The following is a 23748-nucleotide window of genomic DNA, read 5'->3' on the forward strand; positions in this document are numbered from 1 at the left end:
TCTTACTGATTTGTAAGTACCTTACGTGTTGAAAACAATAATCCTCATGGTATATTTCACATTTTTTTCAATGTGCTGCTTGCTTTTTTTTTAAATTTTACCTTGAGAGGTTTTTATTTACAGAAGTTTTGAAGGTTTTATGAGCTCAGATTGGTCAATTATTTCACTTCTGCTTTTGCAGGTACATGTGAAGTGGTATTTTCCTATATTGAGAGCAGAGAAATATTAATGTCTGTTCTCTTCTGATTCTATTATGGTTTAACTTTAAACATTTAAATAGCTAATCCATTTACTTACTTTGATTATGGTCTGAGAAAGAGTGTCAACATTTATTTATTTATTTCCCAAATGGATAGTCAATCATCCCTAAACCATTTGTGGAATAATCAGTCCTTTCCTTTCAGTTTTTCACGGCTTCTTTATTATACTCTCAATATATATTTTAATCTATTTCAGATCTTTCTATTCAATGATATGTCTGTGTATTCTCTCACCGGCGCCTACTTTTAAATTATTTTATAGATGTGTATATATATACATACGTGTGTGTGTGTGTGTATATATATGTATATATATTTTTTTGAGATGGAGTCTTGCTCTGTCATCCAGGCTGGGGTGCAGTGGCGCGATCTTGGCTCACTGCAACCTCCACCTCTTGGGTTCAAGTGATTCTCCTGCCTCAGCCTCCCAAGTAGCTGGGATTATAGGCACATGCCATCACACCTGGCTAATTTTTTGTATTTGTAGCAGAGACGGGGTTTCACCGTGTTAACCAGGATGGTATTGATCTCATGACCTTGTGATCTGCCCGCCTTGGCCTCCCAAAGTGCTGGGATTACAGGCATGAGCCACCACACCCGGCCTAATTATTATATTTTTATAAAAAGAAGTGCAAGTGTTCTATTCTACCCTTCCCTTATTAGTCTTAGTTTACAACATTTTCTCAAATATTCTTTATGGGTTTTCCCCATCCAGTGTGAGCTTTAGAATCACCTTAAGTTCCAATAAAAATCATTTTGTCAAATTACAATAAAAATTCCTTTTTTGTCAATAAGGAGCACATGTGAAAATTAATTTGGGGAATGTTGATTTGTGAACTTACGATGTATCTCTCCAAATATTCAAGTCTTTCACATTCTACACCAAAGATTTTTTATCCATTTAAATGCTTCACATTTATTGGGTAATATTTTAATGATATTTTATGCCACTTGTTAGTATAAAACATAATGAATTTACCTTATTTTCTGAACCAAAAAATCAACACACACAGATAAGATTTTTTGTGTGTGCTTCTAAGTGTCAAAGACATTTTAGGAGGTGTGTTCGTATGCTGAAATGTGAGAATTTCTGAGCATTTCCGTGGTTAAGAGGTTGATAAGGTGGGAATGTTTACAACTGGAATGGTATTGAACAAATCCCAAAGGTATGCTCTCCAAGCCCAAAGTGGCCAGAACAGTGTCCTCCAACATGGCGGACACTGAGTACTTACGGGTGGCCTCACACTGCTGTGTTGGCAGACACTTAGAGTCTAATGTTGGCAAATCCAAAATTAGGGATTAAAAGCAGTGACTCACACTGGTACACATATCAGACTCTTGAACCTATAGATTTGCCCAGTTTTCTCAGCAATTCTCAAATATGTGGGTGTGTGTGTGCGCGCACGCGCGCGCGTGTACGTATAATTCATTTCCCCACTGGGTTTTGAGTTCCTTGAGGTCAGGAATTTAATCCTACCCTTCTAGAGCCCCATAAAGTGCCCAGCAGAGTGCTGAACTCAGAAGGCGTGCTCAGTAAATCATAGTTAAGTTGAGCGGAATTGTCTCTGTTATTACTGTCAACAGTGCGGTCAGTAATCAGCAGCTGGGAAGACTTCCTCTGGGCAGCCCTCTGGGCTGGCTCTCAGGGACAGGTATGCCAGGCTCAAATGCCCTATTCTCTGCCTGCATGCTGCCTAAGAAGAAGCACTTGCCGCACACCAAGGAAGAGCTCTGTAGACAAAGTCAGCACCTAACATGGTTAGAGCCAAAAGGGGCCTAGATTATCCTAAGTGAAATCACTCAAATAGAAAGTGAAAAACCACGTTCTCACTTATAAGTGAGAGCTAAACAATGGCTCCACATGGACATACAGAGAAGAATAATGGATACTGTAGACTAACAGGTAGGAAGGAGGGAGGCAGGAGAGGGATGAAATACTGCCGATTGGATACGATGTACACTGTTTGGGTGATGGGTACACTAAAAGAACAGACTTCACCATTACACAATAGATCCACGCAACATAACTGCACTTGTACCCCTGAATCTATAAAAATAAAAATTTAAAACACTTGTACCTGTAAACCTATAAAAATAAAAATTTTTAAAAAACCCAAATCGACCAGGCACGGTGGTTCATGCCTGTAATCCCAGCACTTTGGGAGGCCAAGGCAGGTGGATCACCTGAGGTAGGGAGTTCGAGACCAGCCTGACCAACATAGAGAAACCTGGTCTCTACTAAAAATACAAAATCAGCCAGGCGTGGTGGCACGTGCCTGTAATCCCAGCTACTTGGGAGGCTGAGGCAGGAGAATCGCTTGACCCGGTTGGCAGAGGTTGCGGTGAGCTGAATTGCGCCATTGCACTCCAGCCTGGGCAACAAGAGTGAAACTCCATCTCAAAAACAAACAAACAAACAAAAAAAAAAAAAAAAAAGGAAAGAAAAACAAACCCAAATCAGAATATCTGAATGCAAAAAACAAACGAACAAAACCCACCACCAACAAAAGGGGCCCAGGTGATCATGCAGGCCAGCTCTTCCCTTTTCCTGGGAGGACACCAAGGCCCAAAGGAGATGAACAACTTGACTCCAAGTCAGTGAACTCATTGGCAGAAGGGATCAGGGCAGTTCTGAAGGTGATGTGGTGGCCTTTAAGCTGGGTTGGGAAGTTGCGCATAACTTTATTTTGGGAGAGAAGGGAAAGGATATTCGGGGAAGGAGATGGTAAGTGAAGAGGTTTGGTGGTAGGAGTAAGTAAGTAGCTGATGGTGAGCAGCAGTGGGAGGTCAGTTCGTGGAGGGTGTATATTTGTTGGAGGAGGCTACTGGCAGACCCCTGCAGGGTCCATGTGATCAGAAGGAACTGGGGGAGGAGAGTCTTGCTGCTGTCCATGATAGGGGCAATGATGCAGTATATCATGACAGTCCACTGACTTTGAGTCAAATTGTTAATCTCCCTGGTCCTCAGTGTCCTGATAGGAGTATGAAAAGTCAGAGTGAGTGCCCTGACCAGGATAGTGGCTGGAAAGGGCTAGTGCCAACACCAACGGCAATGCTCTGGGTACAGGGCTGGTTGTGCACGGGCGCAGGAGGGAGGCGAGGAGAGTCTTCCCTGGAGGCTGGGAAACTAGGGCAAGTGCTCTGGGACAACTAGGAAACAAGGCAGCGTGGAATCAGGTGCTAAATTGTGCAGCACAGACTGAGTGCTAAGAGGGAGGCCAGAGAAGGAGAGAGGGTTTGGAGTCATGAGTCATCAGGAAGGTATCCTGAATGAAGAGTATTTTGAGCAGAACTTTCAAAAAAGAACGGCACTCAGATAGGAGGGGGTCCTAGGTATATTCATCATGCTTTTTATTTTCTGGGTTTTATGATGCTTTCACATCCTGGCGCCTTGCTAATTCTGGAGAGAATGCTCTTCCCAGGGCTAGCAAATTCCTAGAGAGAGATAGTAAACAACTTGCTGGTGAAGACACCTTCTGTACACAAACCAACCAATCCAGAGCCCATTCCACCAACCACCTCCTTTATCTACTCTCACACTCCAAACCAATATTCCCCCTGCCCTAAATCACCCCAGGGCCAGCTACCAGACAGCTAGGGATCACTCCTGTGGCGCAGAGCCTGCTAACATTATGCAAACAAGCCAGTCCTAAGCTGTTCAAACTTGCTCACCTGCATGCCCATTCCTTCCTGTGGAACCCACAATAAAGGCTCCAGGCCATGCTTTCCTCTTCCTGATGACCCTGGTGTTTCCCCACAGAGCCCTTTGTGGCATGGCCCGGCGTGCCTCCTCTTGGGAACTGTGAGTAATAAACTTTCTTGAATGGCATTGATCTCCCTGTGTCATCACTCGGTCATGTCTATAAATTTTTTTTCTTTTTTCTTTTTTTTTTGAGATAGAGTCTTACTCTGTCACCCAGGCTGGAGTGCAGTGGCGTGATCTTGGCTCACTGCAAACTCTGCCTTCCAGGTTCGAGTGATTCTCCTGCCTCAGCCTCCCAAGTAGCTGGGATTACGGTTGCCCGACACCATGCCCGGTTAATTTATGTATTTTTAGTATAGACAGGGTTTCACCATGTTGGCCAGGCTGGCCTCGAACTCGTGACCTCAAGTGATCTGCCCATCTCAGTCTCCCAAAGCCCTGGGATTACAGGAGTTAGCCACTGTGCCTGGCCATATCTATGAATTAAAACCTGGATACAAGAAAAATACTGGGAAAGGGAGCGGCTTCCTGTTTCGGAGCAGCTGGTGCAGAGGAATGTGCATGGACTTTGCAGGGAGACACAGGGAAAGGGAGATCCCCTCCTTTCCTTTGACCTCCCCCTCCTACTGTCCTCCCTTCCATGTCTCTCACTTTCTGTCATTGTATGGTGGCTGCCTGCTCTGTTTTCCTTTGAGTCGCCCAGCCAAAAGTCCAATGTTGTCTACTGTTGCTTGGAGTTTGGGGCTTAAGCCAGTCAATGAACTCGCCCCCTATGACTAGCCCTTTTCAGCCTTATTCTCAATTATGTTATAAAGCATTTCCTGCTATTAAGAAATTTTAGGCATCTCTAAAGCCAATGGGGAAGATAATTTGGGAGCTGGGGATGGGTGGATTGGGATAACTTTTCTGAAACTTCTGAAATTGCAGTCATCGGCAGGGGCCAGGTAAGGCTCACAAAATGCCAAATTTTGCTTTTATTATTTATTTATTTTATTATACTTTAAGTTCTAGGGTACATGTGTACAATGTGCAGGCTTGTTACATATGTATACATGTGCCATGTTGGTGTGCTGTACCCATTAACTCATCATTTACGTTAGGTATATCTCCTAATGCTATCCCTCCCCCCCTCTCCCCACCCCACGACAGGCCCCGGTGTGTGATGTTCCCCACCCTGTGTTCAAGTGTTCTCATTGTTCAATTCCCACCTCTGAGTGAGAACATGCGGTGTAAGGATCTAGAACTAGAAATACCATTTGACCCAGCCATCCCATTACTGGGTACATACCCAAAGGATTATAAACCATGCTGCTATAAAGACACATGCACACGTATGTTTACTGTGGCACTATTCACAATAGCAAAGACTTGGAACCAACCCAAATGTCCATCAGTGATAGACTGGATTAAGAAAATGTGGCACATATACACCATGGAATACTATGCAGCCATAAAAAAGGATGAGTTCATATCCTTTGTAGAGACATGGATGAAGCTGGAAACCATCATTCTGAGCAAACTATCTTGAGGACAAATTTTGCTTTTAAAAGAGAGGGGTGAGAGCTGAGCAGCCCAGGGTAAACTTTTGCTTTCTTCTTTATTGTAGTCTGACCTAAACAATGCTTGTGGTATCTCAGTATACCTGGAGTATTGGTTAATCACCCAGGGACTGCCCTGGGCCTGCTAACCATAGGCTGGATGGGGCAGGAGACAGAAGGAGGAATAGTATTAAGAGTTGGGACACCTCGATTCCGGTCCACACTGTGCACTGATAAGCTTCTATGACCCTGGGCTTCAGTTTCTTCATCCATAAAACAGAAGGGTAGAACCAGATGGATTCAAGGGCTTTTCTAGCTCTACGGTCTAGAAATCTATGATGCAGAGAAGTGTCCCTCCTCTGTGCCATCAGCTCTGTCCCTGCTTCAGGCATGTGTTGTGACTCTTTACTCCTCATGGCAAAGGAAAATAAATGTCCCCTCATTGCTGTGCCCACCCTGGCATAGTCCCTGGGCAGGCTGGCTCCGTCTTGTCTTCCTGGGCAAACTGCACCTCAGACTGCAGGGACTCCATTGCAGAGCCTCAGGACAGTTCCTCAGAGCCCCTGGGATAAGAGTCTCGGTTTATTCCCTGGGATTACAGCAGGACTGGGGCAGGTGCCATGATACCTGGAGCTGAGTGTCCTGCCCAGGGAGGGGCTGCAGAGGGCAGCAGACGTGCTTCTTGGAGCCAGTGCATACAACTCCCAGATACTGTGGGAGAATGCCAGTTTCTTTTCTTATATAACCTTTCGTAACCTAGGAACAGTTCAGATTTGTTTGCCTTTGCCTCAAGAGATGAATATATGCCCCCGTTTTCTTGGACACTTTCCTCCCTGCCTACCCCAATCCTACCCACCTTCGAGGCCCCACCCAACTCTGCTACTCCACACCCTCCCTGCCCATCCAACCTCCCCAAGGTCAGGCTCTTAATCCTAACCTTCTTCTATACCTCCCCCAGGACCTAGCAGAGCACAGAACTCATGGAGAGTAGAAATCTGTTGACCAATGAGATCATTAACCCTCTGGTTGATTAACAACCTTTGTGCAGTCACAGCTGTGCCTGAGAAGAGTGAGCCCCTAGTCACAGTGGGGAGGGGTGGGGAGAGACTTCAGGTCGACATGCATGATCTCACCGGAGCCTCACATCAGCCTTATGGGGTGCATGGTGTCTTTTATAGACTGGGGCTCACAGAGGCAGGTGACAGCTTCAGAGTCACAGAGCAGTCGCATGGACCCAGGTCCACCTCGTGTCAGTATCCCTGTACCTACCACTGCACCACACCACCTCCTGGAGCAAAGAGATCCCTGCTTCCTGGCTGCCAGGTCCTCAGGGAGGTACCTGTTCCTGATGTGAAGCAGACAGGAAGATGCATGCAGAAATGGAGGGGAAGGTAGTTGGGGAAAGGGTGAGGGGTAGCGTCAGGGATCCTGGCCTCTACTGCCTTAAGGCTGGTTCCCAAAGAGATCAAGGATATTTTTTGGGGGGGGGGGAAATGTGTATTCATTAGGGAAAAAGCAGAACCTGAGCTTATCCCTTGGGAAATGGTTTTGCAAAAGCACACGTAGATGGGCATCCACACACACGCAATGCACACATGCATGCGCACACATATGCCTCCACGCGCAGAGCCACAGCAGCCCGACTCCCAGCCACCGTGGCCCTCCCCCACCAAACTCCGCTCTCCCTCCTACCCTATATGTGCAATCTTGTGAAAACTCCACCACTCTTAAGGTTAATAAGGCTCATTTGCTTAAGATAGCACCTGTTTCTATGGTGACTCCTGCCACCCAGAATCTGTTCATCAACGGAGACAAGAAAACAGTGACTTCCACCCTCTTTGAAAGGAAAAAGCCAATTCTTAGTCAAGGGCTTGATGGGCCAGCAGCCCAGGGAGGTCTGGGCATCTGTCCTTCTACCCTGTTGAAGTCCCTCCCTGCTGCCCCTCCCCCCACCCCCCAGCGTCTCCAGATTCTTCCCAAGTGCTCTGGACTGTGGGTTCCTCCTCCTTGTCTCTCTGCGAAGCAACAGAATCCGCTGCAGGAGGAGGATGTTGCTCTCTCCTGACTCTGGGCCACTGGCTAATTTGGCCCTCAGTCTCTGATCTCTCCACACCAGCCCCACCGTGGTCTTTCAGGGTGGAGGTTGGCAGGGGAGCCCCAAGAAGCCCCTGGACCTTCCCACCCATCCCCACTACTCCCGTGTCAAGCCTGTCTCTCACCCGGCCCAGCACGCCTGGATTCCTGTAGCCACCCCCAACACGTCTCCTGCCATGGGGCTTGTCCTTCTCCAGTTTCTGCAGAAAGCTGCTAGCTGACTCCTTCTAAAATGGGAGCTCTTCAGGCCTCGCCCCTGCTCACTGGCCCACTCTGGTCTTCTGTGGTCTGTAGCTGAGCTTTGCAACACTGACCTGACACTCGTTCCAACCACAGGTCACAAATCACTAGAGAAGTAGATTCCCAGGGAGGTGTTGCTAATGATAAAGCTCCAGTGAGTGATTTACCTTCAAAAATAAATGAGAGTGGCTTCCACGTTCTCCCTCTAATAACGCCACTCTCATCAGTGTTCCAAGACACTTTGTTACTGGGAGAGCAAGCGCGCAGGGAATCGTGGGGGAACTTGGAGCTTGTTTTATGTGTTCTGAGGCCCAGGGGAGTGTGTTGTACATGTGAACATTTTGGCAGAAAGAAGTCGAGGGCTGCTTAGTGGAGGATCAAGTATGGAATTATAAACTATCAGAGCCTGGCGTTATCACCAAAATCTACCTCCCTGTTTCTGTTTGTAGGTGAGGTAATAGAGACCCACAGAACGGCAGAGACTGGAGCAGCATCACCAGCTAGCAAGCGGCCCAGCATACATGTCTTCCCCATTCTGGCTCCAAGCTTTTTTTGGAATATCACTCAGTCTCCTGCTCAGTACAGCAAATCCCTCATGGCCTCCAAGGCCCTGTATCGTGAGACCTCCCTGCCTCTCCTCACTCTCCTCCCAGGATGGTGCTGTGTTCTAGGTGGGCTGGGGTTAAGCTTGTTTATAAAGTCGCAGCACCTAGGGGTCAATCTAATCCGACCTCTTGCCCAATCCCTGGCAGACGACTTCTCCTTGAATATCTCCAGACACAATACACGGCCCCTGAAGAGACAGCAGCCCTTTGGCTGCAAATACCACGTTCGTATCCCAAAGCCAGGCCACCTGTCTTGGTCTCTCCTGGGAGTTCCAGACTCATTTCAATCTCTCACTTAAAATCTAAAAGGCACCTCTGGCCAGGCACCGTGACTCACACCTGTAATCCCAGCACTTTGGGAGGCTGAGGCGGGTGGATCACGAGGTCAGGAGATCGAGACCATCCTGGCTAACATGGTGAAACCCCGTCTCTACTAAAAATACAAAAAATTGGCCAGGCGCATGGTGGCGGGCACCTGTAGTCCCAGCTACTCGGGAGGCTGAGGCAGGAGAATGGCATGAACCTGGGAGGTGGAGCTTGCAGTGAGCCGAGATCGCACCACTGCACTCCAGCCTGGGTGACGGAACAAGATTCCATCTCAAAAAAAAAAAAAGTGCAAGGCAGGGACTGGGTGCAGTGGCTCACATCTGCAATCCCAGCACTTTGGGAGGCCGAGGTGGGAGGATTGATTGAGGCCAATGGTTCAAGAGCGACCTGGGCAACATAGTGAGGCCCTATATCTATAAAAAATAAAAGTAAATAGTCAGGCCTGGTGGTGTGCACCTGTAGTCCTAGCTACTTAGGAGGCTGAGGCAGGAGGATGACTTGGGCCCAGGAGTTGGAGGCTGCAGTGAGCTATGATTGCACCACTGCACTCCACCCTGGGCAACAGAATGAGACCCTGTCTCCTGAAAGCAACAACAAAAAATGCAAGACAGTTTTTACTCCCTGCTGGAAGTCCTCCCATAGGCTGTGTGCCAGACTCCTTGCCCAGGCCTGGATAAAGACCCGACATTGGTGGTTCTCAACCCCAGATGCATAGTTTTTCTTTCTTTCTTTTCTTCTTTCTTTTCTTTTCTTCTTTCTTTTCTTTTCTTCCTTCCCCCTTTCCTTTCCTTTCCTTTCCCCTTTCCTTTCCTTTCCCCTTTCCTTTCCTTTCCTTTCCTTTCCCCTTTCCTTTCCTTTCCTTTCCTTTCCTTTCCTTTCCTTTCCTTTCCTTTCCTCTTTCCTTTCCTTCTTTCTTTCTTTCATTGTGATAAGGTCACTCAATATGAGATCCACCCTCTTTACAGTTTTTAAGTGTACAGTATGGTACTACTAACTATAGGCACCATGTTGTACAGCAGATCTCCAGGACTTAATCATCTTGCATTACTGAAACTTTACACCTGTTGAACAGCAATGCCCCATTTCCTCCTCCCTTCACCCAGATGCATGTTCACATCCCCTGAGGAGCCTTAAAAATAAGGATGCCTGTGCTCCACCCCCAGAGATTCTGATTTAACTGATCTGGGTGCAGTTAAACCGGGTGGATGGGTTAGAACCACCATCCTTCCTGGTCTCCCCTGCTGCCTCATGACCTCATGTCCTCCATGCTGCCCCGTGACCACCCTGCTCCAGCCACACCAGTCCCCATCTGATTCTGGAACACGTCAGCTCCTTCCTGCTATTCCCTTGGTCCGGGTGCCCTGTCCTCACGAGGTTGCCTGGTGAATTTCCACAGTGCTCACAGGTTTCCTTCTCTGGGGAACTTTCCCCGCTGCCCTCCTTCTCATCTCCATGGTTCTCAGGACTCAATTCCATCCTAACACTCCCCAGTCTGTAATGGAGTCATTGATTTTTCTCCTCTGCTCCCCTCACCAGACAGGGAGCTCCTTCGCTGAAAGGATGTCATTGCATACAGGTCAGCACAGAGGACTTTTAGGGCAGGTCAGCTGCTCTGCATGGTACTATCATGGTGGATACATGTCATTATGCATTTGTCCAAACCTATGCAACATACAACATCAAGAGTGAACCCTAATGTAAACTATGGACTCTGGGTGATCATGATGTAGGTTCATGGATTGTTAGCGATCGCCAGTGTTTTGTTTTGTTTTGTTTTGAGACCGATTTTTGCTCTTGTTGCCCAGGCTGGAGTGCAATGGCACGATCTTGGCTCACCACAACCTCTGTCTCCTGGGTTCAAGTGATTCTCCTGCCTCAGCCTCCCAAGTAGGTGGGATTACAGGCATGCGCCACCATGCCCGTATAATTTTGTATTTTTAATAGAGACAAGGTTTCTCCATGTTGGTCAGGCCGGTCTTAAACTCCCAACCTTAGGTGATCCTCCCACCTCGGCCTCCCAAAGTGCTGGGATTATAGGCATGAGCCACCATGCCCAGCCATGATCATCAGTGTTAAGTTCGTCAGTTATAACAAACATACCACTCTGGTGCCAGATGTTGATAGTGGAGGAGGCTTGGGGCAGGCAGCAAGTATACGGAAATGCTCTGTACCCTGCTCTCTTTTGCTATGAATGTAAAATGCTCCAAAAAATAAAACCTATTTTTTTTAAAGTGAAAAAAAAAAAAGGATTTGATTGCATAAACTTTCTGATCTGCAGTGCCTGAATGAAACCTATTGTCTAAAATGTGCTAAGCACATGCTGAATGAATGAATGAATGAATGATCTCATAGATGCACAGAAAGGAGAGGTATAACTCTTCAATGGTCTAAAGCCTTTACTTTTATTGATGTGGCTTAAGATGATATTAACTGTCTTAACTCTCACACTGTGGCTTGACATTCTATTATTAGCTTAAAATTTAGATTAAAATTAGCTTCAAAACTAGCTAAAACTCCTCTTGATCTTTTTCCCTCATGAACCTCTGACATGCCAGATCTTCCCCCTTCTGTATGTGTGCAACTGATTTAGAACCTAAATATAGAACTTTAGATTAATCCCTATTAAATTTAAATTTCTCAATGCAGGCACATCCTTTTGATTTGCCAAAATTAACTGTTTTATGTTACCCATCAAATTAGCTATTCCTTGAAACTTTGACCTAAAATTTGGTGAGCATGCTATCCATGAAGATATTGAACAAGGTAACTGGGTGTGGTGGCTCGCACCTGTAATTCCAACACTTTGGAAGGCCGAGGCAGGCAGATCACCTGAGGTCAGGAGTTTGAGATCAGCCTGGCCAATATGGTGAAACCCTGTCTCTACAAAAAATACAAAAATTAGCCAGGTGTGGTGGCATGCGCCTGTAATCCCAGCTACTCAGGAGGCTGAGGCAGGAGAATCACTTGAAGCCAGGAGGTAGAGGTTGCAATGAGCCAAGATCATGCCACTGCACTCCGGCCTGGGTGACAGAGCAAGACTCTGTCTCAAAAAAAAAAAAGATATAAACAAGGTGAGGCACTCAGGCCAGAATCTTGTGGCATGTCACAAGGGACCAACTTTAAGATTGGTACTAATTCATTTGTCACCTCTTCAGGAATGCTTTGTTAACAAGTCACAAACCCCCAACTAACACAACAGTCATTGAAGCAACATCTCTCCCCCTTGGCCAAAAGGTTACCACAATTGACTTGTTCTAATGCCTGGCTCAGCCAACCTGTACTGTGCTTACTGACAGCATCCTCCTGGTCCAAGGGGTCAGTGCATTTCCCAACAAAGAACTCTGAGTGGCCAGGCATGATTTGTTTTTGGTGAATCTATGCTGACTCCTAATGTGCACTGTTTTCTTTTCTATATTGTCTCAGACCATCTGCTTATTAAACTGTTTTTGAATTTCGATGTTTTGATGAGGACTGATATTACACTTACCAGCCTAAATTTGGGAATCCACATTTTCCTTCCCTATTTCTGGAAATGATTTCGTGATTGCAAATCTAAGCTCTTTCTGGACCTTGGAGGTGTAATTTATCTAGCAATCTCAACTCATTTAAAGCAATGGCCTGTTTATGGACTGCAGAAGAGTTTTTGTAAGAGGGGGCAGAGCAGGTAATAGTCCACAAAGGCCTACAAGGTCTGAGCAGGTCTGAGACACTACAAGCAGATCAGCAGGAGACCATGAGGGTTGTGGGGCAGGCAGGGCCCAGAGCCTCAAAGGCCTTGAGTAACACACTGGGGAGAGGGGTCTATCCTGAGATACTGGGGAATCACTGCAGGGCTTCAAATAGGAAAGCAGTATGATCCTATTTAGATTTTAGAAAAATTATCCCATGAAAGAAAGGTTCACATTTTTGTAAATGGTGAGATTATAAGAGGGGAATCTGTTAGTAGATGTTTGCAATAACAACCTAGAGACATCTATAACAATCAAGGGCCTCACTTAACTCACCTATCTTGGCTTTTAATTTATGTTTATGATTCTTTTCTTCTACACCATTAAAATTGTTGAGTTTTTAATTACACTGTTCCTTTCCTGAAATGCAATTGCTTGTATCCTCTGACTTTTCCAGGGCTGCTCATAATTTCAAGGCCCAGGTCAAGTCTTATCTGCATTGTTAAGATAAGAGTTGATAAGAGTTGATAGATGGAGTGGCATCACTCTGTCCACCTACCAAACCTCCACCTCCATCCATTCATCCATCCATCCATCCACCTACCCAATCTCTATTCATCATCCATCTACCCACCCACCCAACCTCTGTCCACCTATCCATTCATCCACCTACTCGACCTCTATCCATTTATTCATCCATCCATCTATCCATTCACCTAACCAATGTCTATCTATCCATCCATCCAGCAACCTACCTAACCTTTATCCATCCATTCATCCATTCATGCATCCATCCACCTACCCAACCTCTATCCATTCATTCATCCATCTATCCACCCACCTACCTAACTTCCACCCATTCGTCACTCCATCCATCTATCCATGCATCTGTCCATCTACCTATCCAACTTCCATCCATCCACCCTCCCATCTACCCAATCTCCATCCATCCATCCATCCATCCATCCATCCATCCATCCATCCACCACCCACCCACCTATTCAACCTCCATCTATCCCCTATCCATTCACCTACTCACCTCTATTCACCCATTCACCCATCTCTTCCTTCATTCTTTATTCATTCATTCATTTCTTCATGCCTTCATTAATTCTACATTTACTGAGGGCCCTTAATGTTTTGGGCTAAGTGCTGAGAATATAAGAAGACACATTTCTGCTCTCCAGGAACTCATGGTCTAAGAGGGAAAAGAGACTCATAAATAATAATGAGGGCACTAATTGAGGTTTGACTGAGTGTGGCAGCAGCATGGCAGGACTGACTAACTCAGTCTGAGGGTGGTAGAGCAAGCCTTTAGGCAGAGGTGACATCTGAGCTGAGCCTTGAAGTAGGAGGAGTTGCCTCACTGAGAAGAGGAGGGTGCTCCCAATTTCCACAGCAATTTGAGTCTAAAAAGCCCACTTGGAGTTGACAAAATCATTGAGTACTGCTCTCTCATTATTTCCTATGTGTTGGCCCTGTCTTTCCAACTGGGCAGCAGAAAAACCACATTTTAAATCCCTAACATGTACTCACCAGATTTGATTTGATTTGATTTTTATTTATCGTATTTTATTAGTAGCCACAGTGCTGAGAGCAGTGCAGGTCAAACAATCAATCCTAACAGCTCCCTGTTACATCTATGCCCACTGGTGACTTTTCTCCTTCAAGGTCTTTGAAGCGATAACCACACAGGCAGCTCATTCTCCTGGCCAGGCCCTGTCCTACCTCTTGGGAGTGACATATGTTTTGTACCATCGAAGGCTCGGCTTTCTAAGCTTCCTATGGAGGATTGAGGGTGGTAAAGGATGGAAGGAGGAGAGAGCCAGCATATACATAGCAACTACTAAGCGCCAGGTGCTACGTGCTGGGTGTTTCACAAATGTTATCTCGTTAAATCCTCAACATTCCTGTGAGGTCGACGTTAGTTTCCTCTTATACAGACGAGGAAACAGATTCAGGGAGGTAAACAATTTGCTCATAGTAAGTCAGAGAATCAATCTCCTGCGTCCACACTGCACTTGGAGCCCCAGTCCAGGGCTGTGCATGGCTGAGGCTGGTGTGGCTAGAGGTAGAGGGGCCACCAATCTCAAACCAAACTGCTTACACCAGCACCACCACCTCTTAGACCCCACACATGGCCCCAATATAAGCTGTCACCTGGGCAGGGCCTAGGTAGTGGGTGTGGAACCCACTTAGACTCTGGAGTAGTAATATGGCCTCATGAGTAGACATGTAGGTTTTGGGCTCCAGTCTCAGACAACCACTTGCTAGCTGTGACATCTTGGGCAAGTTGCTTACCCACTCTGGGCCTCAGTTTCTTATCTCCATTACCCCCCTCTTTTATGAGGACTACATGAGGTGCTTATGTAAAGCACAGCACTTGGCATTACTTGCCAAGTGCATCAATGATGTTTTTTCTTATTTTCCTTCTTCCTCTTTCCTCTCTCCTTTTCCTCCTCCTTTTTATTCTCTCTTCATTAGTTATTGTTGTTGTTAATATGTTCTATGGATATGAGCTATAGGAAGAGTGTCTGTGGCCAGGAGAGACAATATGGCAGGTGGAGACACTGTTGGAGATGCCAAGGGGCACACCTTACAGGTCACCTGCACCAGCCTTCTACCCAGTGTGAAAATTCTCTGGGTCACCCATGGGTAATTACTGTCATTCACAAAAGCCTGCTCCTCGGTGGAATATATGCACAGTTCTTGAGCAGTTCAAATTCTTAGAAAGTTCTATCTCATAAGGGACCAAAATGTGGTTCCCTGGAAACTTCCCCCACTGGTCCTGAATCGGCCTAGTGAAGTCCGGCAAGATCTCTTCTGTTTTCCAATGAGATTTCCTTAACTCTTTAAAGGCCATTCCTTCTCATGCGTCTGTAGTTGTTCCAATAGGCTAGCCTTTCCTACTTCTTTCCGCTGCTGCTGACCTGATGTGGTTTCTACCGAACCTGACCATTCAGATTGCTTTCCTATGCTGGTCACTATCCCTCTTAAATTACTGCGGCCAGAACAGAAGACATTATTCCAGTGTGGCATAAACAATGCAAACAGATAGAACTTTCTAAGACCGAGGAAGGATCACCATGCTTCAAAGACGCTGCCTGCCCTCGCCCTCTCTCCCCCCGGCTCCCCAACCCCATCACTTCCTAAGAGCATCTGCTCAGGGGTGAGTGTCTGAGGCACAGAGGACAGTGACAAGCCCAGGTTCCTCATGTCAGGGCAAGGGTGGATATGGGTTTCTGGTCTTATACATTTTCTGGGTTTGCCCATCAAGGAGTGCCGGGAGCCACCAGCTACCCCCTCAGAGCTGAGATCAGAGTTGGGTGAGCAAGACACCCTTTGGGGTGTCTCATGGAGGTCTGGGGTATGTGTGTGTGTGTGTGTGTGTGTGTGTGTGTGTGTGTCAGAGACAGAGAGACAGACACAGAGAGAGAGAGAAAGAGAAAGAGAAAGAAAGAGTGAGTTTTCTGCCTGATCCAGGAATTCTCCTGGATGGCAGAATTGGTTTCCATAACGACTTTCTGATATAAACATATTTGATAAAAATAAGTTAACAGCGGAGCTGTGGTGGAGCACGGAATCTCAGAGTGCTGAGAGAGAGAGAGAGAGGGAGAGAGAGAGAGAAACCTCCTAGAAGAACAGCATTTTCTTTCTCTTTCACCCCACCTAGTCAGCCTCTCTATACACGCTTGCCATAAACCAACGAAAAAGCTTTGTTTACAATATTCCTGTATATACTGGCTCCCTTCCTGCATGTATACCTTATTTATATCTGCAGTCTCTCTTTCTCTCTCTCTCTCTTTCTCCTTAGTTACCTGAAGCACTACAGTATGTATGGGATAATATGATAAATTCATTTCCAATTCACTGCATTATCCCTTGAATATTTTAATGACTCATTGAATGAAGTGAAAAAAAGCTATTTCAAATGAACAATTATGCTGCATTAGTCTAAGGGCTGATTATATTTAAACACTGCTCACATGGATAACAGGACACAGCGACCTCAGCATACGAGAGCTAATTTGGCTCTTATCTCCAAATAATTTCACATCGCAAATTACCATGAAAACCTAAAGGGCTTTAAAAACATTCATCAAAAGATAATATTCCACTTTGTAGCAACATTTTATTTAAATTATTTTGAATGGGAGCAAAAGCATCTCTGGGGCGGGACAATGACAGTAGAGTGGGACTGTGAGTGATAAGGAGATGGCAGGGGCACTGGCTTCTGTTAAAAATAGAGGTGGGAAGTGTTGGAGAGGAAGGGGCTGCAGCCCCAAATGTGGGCAGTGCACCATAGGCCCGGCTGTCACTTGCAGCCCAGCATCACACCTGGGCTGTGGCCTGGGATGACTCCAGGGAGCCTGCTCTGGTCCAGGAGGTCACAGGGGATCCCTAGAGATGGAATGATGGGACTGACTGAACCCTTCCAGGCCCCAACATGCTTTGGTTTCCACAAAAGCTAGATGGGGTCATGTTAGGTCCTCCAGGCTGGGCCTGGACTCATCTAGTTTCAAAGGGCAAAAGGATGAGCTGTGTTGGGCACTGTCTAGAATCTTTACTTTGCAAAACATGAGTCCAATTGTCTAAGGGAATTTGCTAAATCATAACTAGCTGCTATGGTCAGATGTCAAAGTTGGGGGTTGTGGGGGAGATAATTACATTTGCCAAGGTCCTACTATTCTGTGTTAGAAGCCTTAATCTCATTGAACGCTGGGAAATAGATATTATTAACATGCCCATTTTAATGAAGAAACTGAGCCTCAGAGGCTTCTCCTCTTTGCATATGTAATTTCCTTTTTCCTTGTCTCCACTCTGAAGAGTGAGGATTTCTGTCAGTTTCACAGAGGCGAAGTTGCAGTCTCAGACAGGTCAAACAACGAGCGCAGTAGTGGAACCGATCACTCAGGCACAAGTGTCCTGGCATGTGCTACCCACATAACTGGAAAGCAGGGAGCTGTAATTCTTGCCCTGTTTATTGGATTTCCCATTATCTCATTTACCTAATGCACTTAGAGGTCCTTCCCACCTGGAAGTGGCAGAGCCTGGAACCTCCTCTCGTTCATCTGACCTAAAGTCCAAGCTCTTTCCCTTTCCCTTCAGGGTGGCCACATACAAGTCTGGTTAACAACCACCTGGTTTATGGCCACCTTTGTGCTGTCTCCATCAGCACGCACTCTTTATGGCCCATAGATCTGAACCTATGTGTTAGGGAGCCTAAGCCATGCCTTTTAGCTGCTTATTACTTAAAATGGATCCTCACAGTACAGGTCAAAGCATGCATGGAAATTACACAAATATCAGTGGCAAAACTGCAAATACAGCTCTAAAGAAAGAAGTCATTATTAATCCCATTTCCTTGGTTTGACCTCTTCATCTGAACTTGCAGGCCTGATAAAGATTGTTTATTCTGTTTATTATCATTAGCGGGCTTCTGGATATATAGAAAATGAGATTATATCATTATTTTTATATCGATATATTTAAATTTCTACAGGCTCTGCCGCTCCATTGATTAGAAACAAGGATACACGTGCTGCTTCCTATAGTGCCTCTCTCTAGGGAGGCTTCTCTTCTTTGCATATGTAATTTCCTTTTTCCTTGTCTCCACCCTGAAGAGTGAGGATTTCTGTCAGTTTCACAGAGGCGAAGTTGCAGTCTCAGAGAGGTCAAACAACTCTCTCAGCAGTGGAACCCATCACTCAGGCACAAGTGTCCTGCCACGTGCTACCCACATAACTAGAAAGCAGGGAGCTATAATTCTTGCCCTGTTTATTGGATTTTACATTATCTTATTCACCTAATGCACTTAGAAGCCCTTAGGAAAAAAACCTCTAATTATGGAAAAATTTAACCCTACAGAAAAGTAGACAAAATAATGACCCTTTAGAGACCCTTTTAATTCAACCCAGAAATGGTTGCATTTACAGTTGCCAAAGGTTGAGGGCACTGAATGAAAGGGAACCATGAACTTGCCAGTTTCCTTTTCTTTCTTAAAACAAAAAAGATATTCAGGGCAAATTTTAGAATCATTGACGGTTTCTAGGAAGATTTTCTTTTTTGGAAGTAAAAAGGTACTCTTGTCTCCTTAATTGTTCTTAGTGTTCTTTGTCACCAGTCATGATATTCTTTGTGGAAAGTATTAATATACCATCTTCCTGTGTTCAATATTCCCATTAACAATAAAAAGTCTAATGAAAATATCTGCATGAAAAGCCCTGAACACTAATTTCAGAGACAAATAAAAGATGAACCAATAAGTGTTTCTTTGAAAATGAATGATGCAAATTAATTGATATCTTAACGAGCTTTCAGCATGAAGATTATTAGTTAGATGGAATCAGAACTGAAAATCATCTTTAAGGAAACGCTAAGGACACTGCAGTTGAGGAGAAAGATGTTATCTGTCAATGCTCAGTTAGAAATCTCTCTTGCTCAATGAGAACCTTTCAAAGAGGGAGCCAAGTGGGACAGCATGCCTTATGTATCCGTGTCTGCCTGTCCTAGCCTAGCCAGGTTTGGAGACTGGAGCCTAGTCCTGTTCCGGAGTTGATGGAAACACACAGGTATAGGAAGTTCCACCCTAAGCCAGCCTCTGGGGGCCTCGTAATACCACCACTGAGTTGTGGATTCCTTCCTTGGTCTCTAGAATAGAAGCCCTGTGAGGGCAGAGCCTTCCTCAATTTTCTTTGCGTTTGTGATGCCAGTGCTAGCCTAGCTACCTGATTTAGAGCAATAATAAGAATATAACAGCAAGTAACAATGTAGAGCTTACTGTGTTCTGGGTATTGCTCTGAGCACTTTCCTTAAAATAATGCGCTTAAGCTTCATAGCAACAGTGTGAGGTAGGTATACTACTATCTCCAGCTTATGACTGAGTATATTGAGACACAGAGAGGTTGAGCAACTAGCCCAAGATCACACAGCTAATAATGGTAGATTAGGAATTCAAACCACAGCAGTCTGGCTCCAGAGTCCTCGCTGTTAACCACTGTCCTATACTGAATAGTGTTCTATATCTATTTCTTGAATTAAATGAACAAAAGGGTACTATGAATGGATGCCTTGTCCCTATTGCCAGGCATCTAACTTCTAGTTTTTATTTAAGTTATCCAAAGTTCCAGAGCTTTATCCTACTCCGTACTAAACCCCGCCAGCCCCTCTTTGGAATGGAGGTTGGGGGGTGCCACAGATCTTTCTTGTATTCCTAAAAACTAGTTGCTGTCCTGTTTCAACCCAGATAGGCTATCAAAAAATGGTCCCTACTGAAGGGCTCCTATGGCCATGGCCTGATCTACCATCCAGTTTGACCTGGCCCCCTAATATCAGGGTCAGCCGAAGTTCCACCAGGTTTGCTTCTGTGGTCATTGTGAACGACCAGGCCATGGTCAATCTCTGTCTGCATAGACTTTATGGCAGGCTTTCCTACTGAGGCTGTTTGGGTAATGATGGTGTTTAGGGTGTAGCATTACAGGGTCCAAAACACTTACCTAGCGTGTTCTATTTAACAAGATAGTACTCCCTGGGGACAGTTCCCTGGAAGCATCTACCCATAAAGGGTAGTCAGAAAAAGAACTCTGGGAGTGAGCCGGCGGGTGGTGGAGGGAACCACAGAGATGATGCCTTCCACGTTATAGAGAGGGGATAGTGGCTCCTTGTCCTAGTGGAGTTGATGGGAGAGATGTGGTTTGAACTCAGGCCACATGGTACGGCAGGGAAGGCATGTGACTTGAGGTTAAGGGGTGTGGATTGAAGACTCACCTTTCTAACCCACTAGCTAAGAGGCAGCATCATTCAACCTCTCTGGGCTCTACTTTCCCCATCTATAAAACGAGGATGATGTCTATTTCACAAAGTGGTGTTGAGCTTCAAGAGTTTTAAAAGTGCTTTTCACTTGAAATTGCTCCACAAATGAGTGATGTTAGGAAGGACCAAGGCATCCCCGCTCTACAGTCTTCCTTCAATCTGCTCAATCCCTCTGGATGCTTGTTGAGCCGGAATGCCATGTTCTCCCCAGACCGACCGAGGGGGCGGTTCTGCAGGTGGGGTAGTGCCTGGGCAGCTGCATTTTAACAAGCTCGTCTGCCAATTTGAACGCACTCAACTGTTTGAGACCCACTTAGCAGCGGTGAACACCAACACAAAGTAAGTGCTCCGGGTTTGATCACAGCCTTCGCTTCCTCTGGTCGAGGTCTAGAACCTGAGACCTAAATGAATTTGGTTGACACCGTCTCTGTGGTTGGCGGAATTTTGGGGAAGGTGGGCGGGGCCAAGTGGATATTGCTGCTGGTTTCTGCGGAACACTCACGAGGGAAGCGGTGCAAATGCGACGGAAACCCAAGCCTCCTCCGGCCTGAGCAGGAAGGCCGAGGGCCGCACCCGGGCAGGTGGCACTGGTAAGCTCTGTGGCTTAGCAGCCTTGCCGGACAGCTGCCACCTGTCACCTGCCACCTGTTCTACTTCTAAGCTGGGCTGCCGAGGCTAAACTCATGTTTGGTGCACAGACTCACTCCTGTGAGATGTCCCTTCTGTGTATGGGGGTGAGGGGAGTGGAGGAGTGGGGGGTCTTCAGGCTTGGAAGAGAGGCAGCCTCATGGTCTCAAGTCCTCTCAATTCTGAAGTCATCCCATCCCTAGCTGCTTTCGCACTTTGGCCTCAGGACTGCTGAGCAGAGCTCCCTAACAGGAAGTCCTGTGTGCCTGGGGTGGCTGTGAATGTGACCTTCAGAGCAATACTTCTCTCTTGAGTGTTTCATCCCTGAGACTGTGGGGAGGCCTAAGTTCAGAAAATGACAATATTCTAGCTTTGGGGGGTGAAGGGGAGATGCCAGATCTTTCTCTCATGCTCACCGCTCTCCTCCCGCTTCCTGATGGCTCAAACCTCCCAGCTCTGTCCCTTTGTGTGCTTATGGTGTTTGGCCAGGGAAGTGTGTGGGGTAAGAGAGGTGGCTCCAGCACTGCCCACGAAGCTGCTGCTCGGGTCTCCCTTGAGGAAGCCCCTTCCAGGGCCATAGGCAGGGCTACCTCAAGGATGGCTGTCCACCCGAGCTCCCTGGGAGGGGCTCTGGTCACTGGGCCACCAGCTGGTTACAAGGGTAACTCCCCTGTCACCCCCCTACTCCCACCCAGTGGCTGTGAGAACCCTGCCTTGCTCAGGATGGTCAGAAGCTAGTTCAGATTTCAACCCCTTCCTCTACCCACAGTTCTGGAAGGAAAAACACAAACCCCTCATAGTTGCAGAATTGTCTGTTTTCCAAAGTGCTATCGTAAGTCATTGGCTCATCACAATCACAGCAAGTCAGCAGCACGTTTCCCATATTACAGAGCAAGATGAAATGTCCAGAGGAGCCGACAGAGGTCACTGAGTTGGTAGCCAGCCAAGGTCCAAACCACAGCCAAACTTTGTTTTTCTAGTTCTCAGTTCCCACTATCTTACAGGGTTGATGCCTTTGTACACTCTTTGCAAAGCCCATCTGCAGGTGTTCTAGGCACAGATTCATGACTGTTTGAGGCTAGTGTGGACTTCCCCAAAGAGTACTGCCAGGCACTCATGAACAGAAAGTTTCAATAACCAAATGCAATTGGGAAATCAGTGTATATGATATAGTGCATATTAGACTAGTAAAATCTCCAAAAGCCCTTCAGTTAGAAACAGAATGAGTTCAGTTCAACCCAGAGTATCCGAAACTTGTTTGGCAACACAGCTTTTCCCTCCCACATAATGGCACAAACAAGCCACCAGATTTGAGGACCCTCCCTGAAGAGGGTGAGCCAGGCTCCTTCACAATTATCATGATGACAAAGACACGAAGATGAGAGGCGGCCACTTGTTTCTGTACACAAAGAAAAGGAAGTTGCTGTGCCTCTCTCACGCCCTGTGCCCCATCACGGGGAGGAGCTCCAGGACTTCCTTGGCCGGTTCTGCCACCTGCACGTCTCAGAATCCCCTCAGTGCCCCCAAATCTAGTGGTGTGCTGAAGCCAATTGTTAACGTTTCAGAAACAGTGTGAGTCAGTTGTTAAATCATCAGGAGCTTGAAATTAAATCACCACTCCTGTGGTGGGAGTATTTATTTATACCATAAAAATCAGCAAACACTAGAAATCAGGGCTCCCCCCACCCTTCCAGAAGGCTGGGTTACCAGCATACCACTGGCCCTGGGACACTTTTTGAAATTGTTGGAAAACTTGGGAGGGCTCTGACAGCTGAGTGCTGGGGGAGAGGGGACATGGAAGTCCTCGCTCCAACCCTCTGGGATGAGAGGTGGGAACGGCACTGAATAATAATCTTCCAGCTACAACCCCAAATGAGTCAGAGAGTGCCTCCTGGCCTGCTTACCTCGATATCTGTTACCAGCCAATGTCTCCAGAATTTCTGTGTGGGTTCCGCTCTGCTTGGGGCATCTGGATCCACCATCAACAGGATATAGGTTGCGCCCTGTAACACATGTACCAAAAGGTAATGTAGCGTCATGGCTGAAATAGGAAAATACCACGGGCAGACCTCCTTTTCCCGCCATTCCAACTGAGAATGGCTGAGTAGCCCCGTGGCATCCTATCCAATTTGTCCTTGTTCTCGTGACATCCCTCTCACATCACGTTCATTCTCAGAGAAATGGCATCTGTGAAGCAGACAGCAGGACTCTTGGCTTCCCCTTTGTGAGGAAGAATAAATCCAACAAGATATACGTACCAATCACCTGGGAGTTCCGAGCGCTGTGCTGGGTGCTGTGGAGGAGTTAAGGAAACCTAAAACAGGTCTCTGAACCTCAAGAAGCATCCAGTGTAGTTGGAGTGACTTGCTTATCAATTCAACAAATACATGAGGACTTATTGTGTGCCAAGAACGGCACCCATCATGAAGAATACCAGGATTCATTCATCCCTTCAACAAGCCTTTGCTGAACACCTACTATGTACCAGGAGCTGCTCCAGATGCCAGGAGGCAACAGAGCACAAGACAGTAAGGTTCATACTTTCAGGAAACTTTTATTCTAGGTAAAAGGCATAGATAATAAAAATAAATAAATAAGCAAGGGAACATGTGAGTACTGCTATGATGAAAATAAAACAGGGTGGGATGAGAGGTGGGAAGTGTTCTGGAAGGAAAAAAATAGCTGCTATGAAGGTCTTCAGGTGGGAAAAATAAGTAGGCTTTGAGGAGCAAGGAAGAGCACCATTGTGGCCAGGGACAAGCCAGGGGGAGGGTGGACATGGCAGATCGGGGAGGGAGCAGAGGCCAGGCCACAGGGGGCTCTCTAGGCCTGGGTAGGGAGTGGGATTTTGTTCAAGGTGCAACACAGAACTGC

General features: G+C 46.4%; 1 protein-coding gene across 1 annotated transcript in view; it reads right to left on the minus strand.

Moving 5' to 3' along the window:
* PEBP4 (phosphatidylethanolamine-binding protein 4) overlaps positions 1–23748 on the minus strand; it is a 222212-nt gene that overhangs the window by 92454 nt on the left and 106010 nt on the right. The window contains exon 4 of the mRNA XM_011968814.1: positions 22779–22877. Coding sequence (XP_011824204.1) covers positions 22779–22877 — 99 coding nt within the window. The remainder of the gene's footprint in view (positions 1–22778; positions 22878–23748) is intronic.

Source organism: Mandrillus leucophaeus, unplaced genomic scaffold (assembly GCF_000951045.1).
Source record: "Mandrillus leucophaeus isolate KB7577 unplaced genomic scaffold, Mleu.le_1.0 Scaffold86, whole genome shotgun sequence".
Lineage (NCBI taxonomy): Eukaryota > Metazoa > Chordata > Mammalia > Primates > Cercopithecidae > Mandrillus > Mandrillus leucophaeus.